The 12,084-nt window shown below is 41.7% G+C and overlaps 1 protein-coding gene across 9 annotated transcripts in view; it reads right to left on the minus strand.

The window, feature by feature from the left end:
- Positions 1 to 12,084, minus strand: part of GTF2E1 (general transcription factor IIE subunit 1) — a 75,403-nt gene that overhangs the window by 36,569 nt on the left and 26,750 nt on the right. For all 9 annotated transcript variants that reach the window (XR_004355255.1, XR_004355256.1, XR_004355257.1 and 6 more), the window contains exon 3: positions 386 to 587. Coding sequence is in view for 4 of the 9 variants with exons in the window: in XM_032679304.1 (XP_032535195.1) it covers positions 386 to 587 (202 nt within the window). In the remaining 5 variants the exon portion in view is untranslated. The remainder of the gene's footprint in view (positions 1 to 385; positions 588 to 12,084) is intronic.

Raw genomic sequence — 12,084 nt, forward strand, 5'->3', positions numbered from 1 at the left:
AAGACAGCATAGATGGCACCTTCCGAGTTTTGTCAAGGGGCTGCAGTTTGCATTTTTTAAATAGTGAGGCAAGGCCTTGGTATCCAGACCAGCCACAGCACAGCAAGCAGCAGGCAATTCAAGCATCCCACCTCACAGAAAACTACATGCAGGAAGCTGACCAGAAGAACAGCCATCTGCCTTGTTTAGTAAAAAATGGTTACAGCCCTTTGTCTCCTTATCAACCACACATTCCTTGGGGAATCTGTTAGTTTCTTGCACAGTTGGTGCTGAACAAGTAAGTCCTCAATGCAGCCAGAGACTGCACAAGGTTTAGGAAAGCCCCACGGAGAGGAGCACACTACAAGGAAGCAGTGCAGTGAGAGAAGACCAGGCGAGTTCCCACCTCTGCTTCAGGGCAGGAATCTCTGTGGGTTCTGGCTCCAGGATTTCATAGGCTAAGTTAACGTCTTCCGTCTCACGAAGCAGCGCATAGATGGGCTCAATCTGCTCATTAAATCTTGCAACGAGTGTCCTTGCATCCTTTTTGGGCATTGCTGACTCATCTTCTTCCACTTCAGTCTCACAGAAGGTACAGCGGAAAGTTCCTAAAACGAGAAAAGTTGCTCAGTGTTGGAAGGAAACAGCAGGCCTGGCTCTTCACACAGCCTTCCCAACAGCAGTGCCTTGCTGTTTCCTTAGCTTGATGCTAAGTAGCTTTTCTCCCCTGAAAATCCCTTCCCACACATGGTGTACCTGGTTATTATTTAAGCAGACAACAAAGCAAGCATTTTGATACCATCTAGTGATACCCAGTTGGGTACAGTTTCTCGCTCTGAAAAGCCCGGATGGGCTGCAGTACATCTATGGAGACATCTCCTAATCTCTCTCCCTCTTTCTTGCTGCACATTTTAAATGTCAGCTACGACTGGGCTGTGATAAAAAGCTATACAGTATTCTCTAAGGAGTTCAAATATCGTCCGTTTCAGGTGCTTGCACTGGTATCTCCCTGGCCACACCAACAGGCTCATTTCCCAGTGAAACAGAGTGTAATTTACACTGCACTAACCAGCCTGCAGTAACTGCTAATATAACCACTGTCACTCTGCAAATACTGCAAAAAAAAGATGGCTTCTCCTTCTGTTTCAGGGCCAAAATAGGCAAAATAGTCATTACTGCAAGCAGCAAATGCAAAAACTTATCCCACCCAACTCCCATACTAACTTTTTAAAATTAAGAATGGTAAGATGAGAATTGTGTGAATCACAATTAAGAATAAGCTTGTTTTACAGACCTTGTCAGGACCTATAAAAACAGGTCAAACATAAAGGCAACTGAAACGGCTGCATGGTAAAGCAGTTACAACAAACCTACTGAACTCCTGCACAGCCAGCTTTTTGGTTTCATTGCTCCATCTGTGAGCAGGACCCTTGGGGCAGTACATGCACAGTAGGATCTTACCATATGGTCTGCTATGAGGGGAGCAGCACAGTGTAAGGACTTAGTCTTGCAAGTGCTGGACTGAGAACATACCACTGCCACCTCAGAACATTACATACAGAGTGATGCTCACAGGCTTCTTGATTTCTCTTGCCTGTGGGTGATATTTTTTATTTATCCATTCTGTGACACCTATGCACATCTAGCATCACCTCTCAGTACTCCAACAAAGAAATGAAAACATCTTTTTATCTACAGGCAAGCCTGAGGATAGGCCCTGTCATGGAAATGGTAATCTTATGTCTAAAAATCAGAATTAGAATCAGTATTGAAGCCTGCTATTATCACCAATGCTATGTACAAACACAGTCGAAAAAACAGGGTTTGCCCAGAGCATTTGGGCATAATGTAATGAGACAGGCTGGCAAGCCAGGGCTTCTGGTATCTTGGTTTGCTGCTTACACAGATTTGCTAGTCTTGTGACTTCATTTTTCCGCACACCACCTTCTCTGCCTATAATATAGCGATAAAAACAGACCTAACTTCTTCAGGGATGGCTGTGAGGGCTAGACAATGCTTGCACGCTTCTCGGGAAGCACAGAAAAGCTGTTTATGACAGGAGGTAGATCTGTTTGCCTCTCACCACAGTCTGCAGAGATGCAGTTTTCGACCTTGACACCATCTGAAGTAGCTTCTGCTCATTGTCACTCAGAAATTAATGCATGTTGTGTATGTGGCCTCTAATATGTACACATTTCCTGCAATAAACCCTCTCTTTAGAAAGTTTGTCTTATCGACAAGTAAAAGCTAGAGGACCCAACAACAGCAGTACGCAAAGTAAAAGATAAGTGGGTAAAGTGCTCTTCTCTCCCATCCAAGCATGAAACACTCTGCTTATGTTTTTTCCAGGCTGTAAAAACTGTCCCTGCTGATTCAAAGCTGTACATTATATAAGATAGCAGCCTGGAAAAAACTGAAACCAAAGTTTGGTCTCCTTATCCCACATCTGAGACTATTGATGTGACATAAGTTAAATCAATTTAAAATAATTAGCACATCTCACTGCCCATAATGGACTAAAGGAGCAAACACAAGTTAATGAAGAAAACACCCTCTTTTTACAGCCCCCCGAAAGTCCTGTTACATGTTCCTCAGACAGCTCAGACTTTTCACGCTTCCATCTGTGAACCCCATGAGTATCTGCTAAAGATTAAGATCATAGGGAGAATGGTTCCAATTCAGAGTACTAAAAAATCAGAAAGTAAATACAGCTCTAATGAAACAGAACTCCTAAAGCTATCATGGATTTGCTGCAATTTCCACCCCTCAGGGTTCTTAATAAGCAAAAAAAGTTAATAGATGAATTATGTAAAGAATCTGGGAATGGGTGAAATGACAAGCTTCCTCCATTAATATGCTGATTTTTTTCAAGGTGATGCAGCATTTCACAATAGGCATATGTGATTAGAGAAATGGGAAGCTGCTTTGCCATGGCAGATGGCATTTACACGTTGCAAATCTCTTTTGTTAAACTTTTAAGAGGTCACAAAATGTCACCAAAGCTTTTATGACATGGCACATCACATCAGCAGTGACACACGTTCCTTTCAGATATGAATTGCATGTGACAAACATGAAGTGGAAGCCATCCAAAGGCTAAAAATGGCAATGTTTCCACTCCAACTATGCATTTTCTTCCTTCAGCCCTAACACAATTTATAGTTTTTCAATTCAAACATGCTGCATAAACCAGGACAAATAGATATCCTGGAGCAGAGAGACATGAGGTTTTTCTGCATCTCAGAAATGCTAATAAAGAGCACATCCCCTCCTTTCCACACGTGCTCAGGCATTCAACAGACCTCTCTGGTTGCACGCTAAAAACCAGCCATCTGAAAGAGATCTCCTCATGTTCCCAGACTCTCCAGGACAGATAATGCTGGTAATCTGGCTGCCCAAGGCTTACTAAGATTAAAGCAGTTCAAACTCTGAAGTACGGGGCCAGAATATTTAGAGATAATTCCTAATGACTTGATTTCACTTGAGAGAAGGAAAAGGTCAACCACCTACACACATTGAACGCAGGATGTCCAAGTGTGCATGCTGCATCTGCTACAATTAACACATTTAACTGGCTACAGACTCCTGAGCCTGAGCCCAGGCCCTGCTCACATCCTTCTCAAAGGGTTCAAGTCTCATCTCCTGCCCAACAACGTGTGTTCCTTCCACTCTGTCCTTTGGGATGCTGTTCCAGACTCTCACTACTCTCTTAAAAATTATTTAATTTTCAACCTCAACTTATTCCCCTTCATCTCAATCCTAATGACTGTTGTGTCAAAAACTGTATCTCAGCTCAGCCAGCTTCTATCTTGTAGGTACATTTAAAAACTGCCGTCTTACTCATCTCATACTGGCCCATTTTGCAAGGCCACACATTTTTTCTCTACCTTTTAAAACTGGCCACCCACTCCTCTAGCAGCCTTAACAGTCTCATTGGGCCCTTTCTCCACTCGGCTCTCACCTTTCTGCTGTGGAGATGGAAGTATAGAAGTGTCCAGATGGGTTCTCCCAATAGCCCAGTGGCATTAGTGCTTCTCTGATAGCCACCGAGACCTTTCAAGATCACAGTGTAACAAACCATGAAAGCACTGTCTCAATTATCACAAGATCTAGCAATGCTTCCAGATCTTTCTCCTTTGTAGTTTCCAGCTGATGAACTCCATGTTTATAGCAGACATTTGCATGAGATGCTAGGTATGTGACTCTGTACTTCAGAGTATAACCTTTTAGCTCCTTTTTATTCCTCCAGCCTTCATCCTCATCCAATTCTTTATTCTTGACTGCATCACAAAACATTAAGCTAATTTATTTTCAAAATCTCCCACAACCTTCTTTTAGAAGTAGCATTATTACCATTACATGGAGAGTGAGCTAAGGCACAGATGGCACAATTTCAGAAGTATCTGCTGATTTGAGCAGTAGTTGATTTGAGATGCCTAAGAAATGCTTTTCTGAAACTTCTATTTGAGAACAGAGCATGCAGCATTTTTACCAATCTTCTTCCAGGCTCTAGAATTGGGCATCTCAGTTAGGTACAGTTAGGTACAACACCTAATGATAGCCTTTGAAAAGTTTAGCTTAAAATGACTAGTTCAACTTCACACAAATTCAGCTGGCCTGGAGGATCAGATCACATTCCTGTGGCTACTACAGCCGTTTTCTTCAAGTAATCCCCTGACTCTCACAGTGCATTTTTCCTTCTTCTTCAGCAAGCCAGATTAAAAGTGCCTTATATGCACACAACTCCTCTCTCTCATTGAGCAAAGCATACTTTGGGGTGGTGGTAGAGAATCATGTCATAGAGAAAAAGTTACAGGATGCACAAGCAGCTTTAGTTTCAGCACTCCCTAACGGTGAGTGCTTCATTTGATATCAAAATGACAGTATTAAGACCCTGAGGAAAGGATGGGAGTTTCCTAGGTTCCTACCAACAGGAAGCCAGACGAATGCCTCCCACAATGTGATGATGTGCCAACAGCCATATGGTTCATTTGCAGACCTAGAGCCCTCAGTTCTGCACAGGCCTCCACCTGGGAAGATGACAACCTGCCCGTGCTGCAGGGGGAGCAGGATGCCTTGCCAGCTTGCTTTCTGGTAACAAAGGGAGGATGAGAAGGAAACAGCTTTGGTTCTGCTATAGCTTCTTAAAAGAGAAGTGGTTTGTGGGAACCTGTTATCCCACCCACCAGCCCCATGCCTGAGGTTTCCTACTCAGCTCTTCCCATCTGCTCCCATCCCAGTTCTGGGCTTTTCCCCTCTCTGATGGTCCTATTCTCCCCGCTAGCAAGTCTATCTAGTCCTGCTCTCTCAGCCTGGGCTTCTCTCACTTCTCAAACTTCTCTGTCCATTCTTCTTTTCCTGGGCTTCTTTTTCCAATTTCAACCCCTCCCCATTCCCGTGCCTCTCTGCCCCCAACTCTCAGATCAGTTAATTCTGCCTCTTGATTTGAGCCCTGGTCATCAAACTAATTTCCTGTTTCAAGCCAGAGAGATGGAAGATCTTTTCACAGCACAACCTGTCATTCAGAACAGTATTACACAGGCAAAAGAATATACATTTCTCTAGTCTCCTCTACTTTCTCACCAGCTCATTCTTCAATACAACCAGATTTTTTTTTAATTCAATTTTCCTAAGCAATTTAAATTTAGTCAGATGCACAGAATGAGAAAAACTCAGCATACAGTAAGTGTTTGACAAAGTTTAGAACAGAACAAAAATCACAGAGCAATTCCTACGCCTGCCCTCCACAAACGATCGAAACTCATGTAATGGAAATACTTAGCAAACTATGTAATAGACAGTGCTATCAGTACAAATTATAATTAACTTCCCTTCATTTCTCATTGATTTTCAAGATTTAGAGGACTATTTAAAACAGCACCTAAAGGCATGTCTCTCGTGAATCACTAAAGACACAAATAGTAGGCCATGTGGCTACAACAGACCTGGATCATTAGCTAAGATAACATAATCTACCTTAGGATATAAGGATACTTACCTACTAGAAACAGGAACCTGAGGGGTTAAATTGAAGCAAATAGAGTTTTAATGATCTTAATGGACTGAGCTAGTAACAGAGCTAATTGTTAAAACAGCTGATTGTTAACTGGATTAATGATAGTACAGATAAGACAGTAGGAGCTGTTGTTCCTTAGTGATGCCCAAACTTAAACACACTTCTCTGCCCTCCTCAAACTGTTCTCACTTTCTCAATGAGAAAGCAACTCAATGTGTCTGAGTGGAAAACGCACTCCTGCCACATAGAAAGATGAGTCTCCTATCAATTTTATCCGGTAGTTCTTCCCTGGCCCCATCTCTCTTCCTCTACTGGAAACCTATAGACTCAAGTACAATCATATTCACATTCAACTTCCAAAAATGCAGCTGCTTTAAGAAAAAATAGAGAAATTCACCAATATAATCTGTCTCCTGAACACCACAGGAATATACCATTCTCTCTTGCAAGTGTTTCTACACATGCTTTAAAAGAGCTGGTTACAGAGCATAGTGAGTTACATAAAACATAATGCCACATCTCATCTTTCTGAAACAGGTTTCATGGTCCACTGGATCTCAAGCTCTTGGGGACCCTCCACAGACCAGGGCTGACTGCAGTACTCTCTCTTGTATGTGACACAGAAAGTGCAAGTTTGTATATTAGTCCTGTTTGGGAAAGCCCAGAGCAGACCCTGTTGTCAGAGCTTCTTACAGCATGAAAACAAACACTGGACCATGTATAGAAAGTATCAACATTTTGGGAAGATTCATTAACCCCACTCCTAGAATAAAACATCCAGCTTTGTTATTGCAACCCAAAACGGATCAGGTTCCATCCCATTCGCTTTAAAATTTCTAACTATAGAGAAGAAAAGATATATTGCAATTGAGATGAGTAGCCTTGGTCAGAGCAGAACACGTGGGTGATCTCTGAAAGCAGAGAACTGAAAAGCACACAGGACAGTGCTGCCCCGAGAAGATGGTCAGTGCAGTGGCTGTATCTTGAAGCTGAGTACACAGCACCCTGCAAACAGCACTGCACCCAAATTGTGGCACTCAACGTAGGAGGCCTGAGCAGATGTGAACATGGACTGCTAAATACAGCACCCTGCCCCCAAAACTGACAGCTCACCTAATAACAGGCTAAGAAAGTACAGTATCTTCTCTATCCCTCTCTTCCTTTTCTGAAGAGGCACTACTAGGTACATATGATTAGGATTATGGGCAGGAGGGACAGCAACAACCAATACTACAGGCTGCCTGACATATCCTATTATCAGATCCTAGACTGAAATTTGCTAAAACATCTTTTATATCACGATTCTGCCTCAGAAGAGTGAGGAAGTATGTGGAGTGCACGTTTATAAAATGTCAAGCACGGCAGTTCAGCTAAAAATGGGACTAGGAACAAATACTGTAACTAATATTGTTAACTGAAGAGAGATTTTCATCTCTTTATGAATTTTTCCATAGTGTCTGAATACCTAAGAAAATTGCATTATCTACTGTTTACAAATGGGATCAAGACTCCACAGTGAAGGAAAAAAATTTCCTTTTAACTTTATATGCCCCAAATCTAGATCCAGTTTCTCTCAGGTCTGTACATATTTTAGCATAAATCTTTCTGAGTTAACAGCTATGAGACTGATACTTCTCAGTATCAGACCATAAGCTTTTAAGATAGGTTTCTGTAAATTAGAGAATGAGTAATGGTTGTTCACCTGCAAATAGCTTGTTTTCCTTGACCTGCTGTTCGACATGAAATGGGACTGTATGGTGGAGACAGAAGGAAAAAATCCAGGTTCCTGGGACAGCATTCAACTCTCTAGTATACATGTGTAACAGGTTTGGGAAGCAGTCATACATATATACTTCTACCCTCCAAATCAGCCTTTGAAAATGTCTGATTGAAAAAGCTTTTTCTAAGTGCAAAACCCAGTGTTTCATCATACAATTCAACATCATTTCATAATACATGCACACCAAGATACAGTTCTGACTTTTGAGTACCTGAGCCTTAATAATGCTTCTTAAGTATTTTTCTTGTTTAATATAGATTCAGAGTATTGAATTGCCCACCAGGTATTAAACAGAGAGTAAACATTTCATTTGGGATAAATGTCAATCAGTTTCCTTTCAAAGCTTCTATTATTGTGATATAGATGTAGCAGCCACAGCATTTAAGGGTACTTATGCAGTAGCACTATTTCTGATTTAGATGAGGTAATTCTGCCAGAAATGTGTTCAAGAGGTTTCAAAACTGCAACTCACCAACATATAAAAAAGATCAATTTGTTTGAAAAATAAAAACAAGATGGTAACTTACAACAACAACAAAAACAAGATAAAGGCATACTCTTCAATACACAGTGGGAACAGCAAAAGATGAAAGAATTATATTTTATAATTGCCATTAAGCAGTGTCTCACTATAATCAGAAAGAAATTTCACTTAGCCAGTGCATATGTTCATGTATTATTTATTCTTCCTGAGAGCAGAGTGTGTAAATGCATAAAAATTGAGGGACTGGCAGTCCTGGAAACAGAAGGTCTCTCTGTTAAGCTGCAGAGCTGATTTTACTCAGGCAGTTACATTATTTTAGGCATAATTTGGAAAAATGGTGGTGCTAGAATGTTATTACAGATGGCCAAGAATAGTGTCCAGCATTCGTTCTGGAACCTCTCGGCACAAAATGAACCCTGCTGTTAACAATAGAAGGAGAAATTGCTGAGATAAGACACCCTTGGCAACACCTTCAAACACATAAGAAGAAGATTTTCTTCCTGGAAAATCTCAAGCATTTAGAGAAACAAAAGGTTTCAGAGGCTTGTTCCAGATTGCCCTGTTTCAGGCAATGGCAAACATGAAAATACTTTCCCCATGCCTGAGATCCATTTACAGAATTACATAATATTCTGAGTTGGAAGGGTCTCACAAGGATTATCAAGTCCAACTCTTAAGAGAAAGGCCCATACAGGGATCGAACCCACAATCTTGGCATTATTAGTACTGCGCTCTAACCAATGGAGCTATTGGCAGCTTATGTTAAACCACCCCAGCACTTCTGATTTTCTGAGGGAGATCTGTTCTTCTATGTTCTCTGTCACTACCAAATCCCTTTAGTATCATACAACAGATTCCCTGTAGAGAGAGATTCACAACTGTGGCACAACTACTATGCTACTTATACTCAAAAAGGACTTCAAATCCAATAGATGGTGGCTCAGAAATGGCAACAACTTGAAATCCTTTACTTTCAAATTCTCCTCAGAGCTGAAGTGTAGCAAGAAAAATCTACTCCGACATGAACTTTCCCCAACAAAGCTACCAGGGCCACCAACAGAGAACAATACAAATTAATAAAAAATGAAAAAAAAAGTAAAATGTCATTTTCTCCTCATTCTAATAAACTCCAGATAAAAAGAAGAGTACCCAAGGGAACACACTGTGGATGCCGAGACTTTGCATTTCATGCAAATCTGCTCATGTACACACACAAAATCTATTTAAGAACAAAGAGCAAGAACAAAATCCTTAAACCATGGTCCCAAGACAGTATTTGAAAGGCTAGTGGGGCCAATGTTGAAAGCATGTGTTTCCACACTAGTATTTCAAGCCTTGGGATGGCAGCAGCTGGCAATAGGAAGAAAGAGGAAGCAGGGCAGTGAGCTCAAGCAAGCACATTTGTTTCCAGCCTCATTTTCAATAGCTTCACATAATGGAATGGGCCAACACCAACAGGAGAAGCTGTTCTTCAGCCTACTTTTCCCTTTTTCTTTTTCAAGAGGTTTTGGAGGCCCTTCACAACAAACAAAGAAGGTTTTTCTGATGTTGGTTACTTAAGAATAAAGACAGTCTATTATCAGAACAGACATCATATTACCCTCCTCTCTGAAGGTCTGAAATAGTTCATGGGCAACATTCATCAGCTATTTACTGGTGTAAGAGATTATGCTCCTACCCTGCAGCTTTTGAAGGTGCCTCAGCAGTGCAAAAATATACAACGGCATATGATAAGAACAAGTGCCGCTCTCCACTTGACTTTCTACTGGGAATGTGCAGGATGATGCAAACTAACATTTTCTACTCAACTAAATTGTATTCTCATCCATACAAAAGGTAACAGATCACCTTCTGAATTCTGCACATACCCTTTGCCTGGAAGTGCCACCTCTTAACAGGTGCCTTACACACTATTTTTATAAATCTATTGATTCTTTTCATATTTCTCACATTTTAGCACAAGAACCCTCACTTCTTACCTGCCATCAAGAAAACAGGAATACCCATGAATTCTTTTTTGTACCTTTAGGTATTCTTTTGGATAGTCATGCCACCCACTGTTCTCTTTCTTCCTTAATGCTACGCCTTTTAAAAACTCCTTTGCGCAAAAGGTCTTTATATTTAACTTTCAAAGGAAATATCCTTCTCCTCTTCCTTGAAAAAATGACACACCACACGAGACAGCCCAAACTGGACCCAGTACTGGGTCTCTCACGGCTGGGAAAGGATTACAGCTGAGCCAGATCCCACCTGCACATAGCCCAGGGCTCAGGGCAGAGCTGGCAGAAGAGAATGAAGAGAAATCCAAAGAAGTGTGATGGCAAAGCTTCCTCCAAAGACAGCACTTAGAGCTTAACCACCCTTCTTCCCTTCTCCTCCGTGCACAGCCATTAGAGTAATGGGAGCAGCACTGAAAGCTCGGGCAGTGCTTCTCAGAGCTGGCAGGAAGAACCCCATTTTCTCATTAAATAGAAGGGAGAACAAACGGAAAGAGAGGCTCCCTGGGACTGAGATGAGCTCCAAACTGCAGGATGGTGCCAGAATTGCCATGGACAGAAACAATCTGGCAGATTCCAAGTGAAAGAATTGCACAGATGCCAGGAGATAACCTGGAGCATGAAAGGAAGCCAGGACTATAAAAACGTTGGAAAAAAAATTAGGGGAGGGGAATAACAGGGCACAAGGCAAAACACGCAGGAGAAGTCGCTGAGGCTGCTCAAATGCTGGCCCATGATACGGGGCAGGATCTCTTGTGAAGCCTGGACTGAGGTCTGGGTAGCTCTCTCCCACACTGCCTCAGGGAAAGAAGCAACAGAGAAGGTGTACTTTTTACCTTTCCAAATAATGACCTTATGTATCCCTTTCCATGGGAATCGCATGGGCCCACATAGGTGAGAGGGACTAAAACAACAGCTTGGCCTACTGAAACAGTCTCAGGTGCCATTGGCTTATGTTAAAAACTTGGATTTCTGTTAACAACCCTTCAAAGACCAAATTCCCAACACTCTCAGCTCTACTACCTGCTTGGAAAGGAGGTTCTTTTTAGAGGAAAGATATCTCTATAGCTACAGGCAATTTCTGCCTTCTGTACTGCAGTCTCTCATCCCAGGTTTCACGGTAAAACTGAGTAATGCACACCAATGGAGCCAGGCACCTCCGCACTGCAGGGTCTGTACAAAACCTCGCCTTACCAGCATCCAAACACTTAAAAAGATTTAAAGGGAAAGCCACCCCATGTGCACATAACTTTGTTTAAACCAGCCCCTCACTCCAGCAACTTGCATACCAAAACAAGCAGTTTGGAAGGGCAAGGACAATGAAACCGAGTCCCGAGATTGTTTCACTTATTAAAAAAATAAGTAACAAAGGACATTTCAGGTGCTAGGGATGGAAAATAGGAACAGTCTGACCTTCCTGCAGCAGCACACAGAATTGATCAGAAACAAAGCCAGCGAGACTAGTTTTCCAATTTAGTCTGACCTATGCACAACAAGAAAAGAGGCAGTGAAGTAATTTATTTCCATTCTTACAATTTGCAACACCAAGCAACAGAAAAGGACTTGTTAGTATCAGGAGTATTTTAACAGTGTTCCTAACTTAAAGATTACTGCTGTTGCAGACAACCCACTAGTGATCTGCCATCTTACTCATGAAACTGTTAGAGTGATATTGCTGAAGCTTATAGTAATGCCAGACAAAGCAATAAAAAGCCTCCTTGAATTTGCAAATGTTGAGTACAGAGGCACCACCTCTCTTTATGCCATTCTACCTGATTTCTAACATATCAAATTACATCACCCAAAAAATAAGAGCTGAAGCAGCTTA

Source organism: Chiroxiphia lanceolata, chromosome 2, assembly GCF_009829145.1.
Source record: "Chiroxiphia lanceolata isolate bChiLan1 chromosome 2, bChiLan1.pri, whole genome shotgun sequence".
Lineage (NCBI taxonomy): Eukaryota > Metazoa > Chordata > Aves > Passeriformes > Pipridae > Chiroxiphia > Chiroxiphia lanceolata.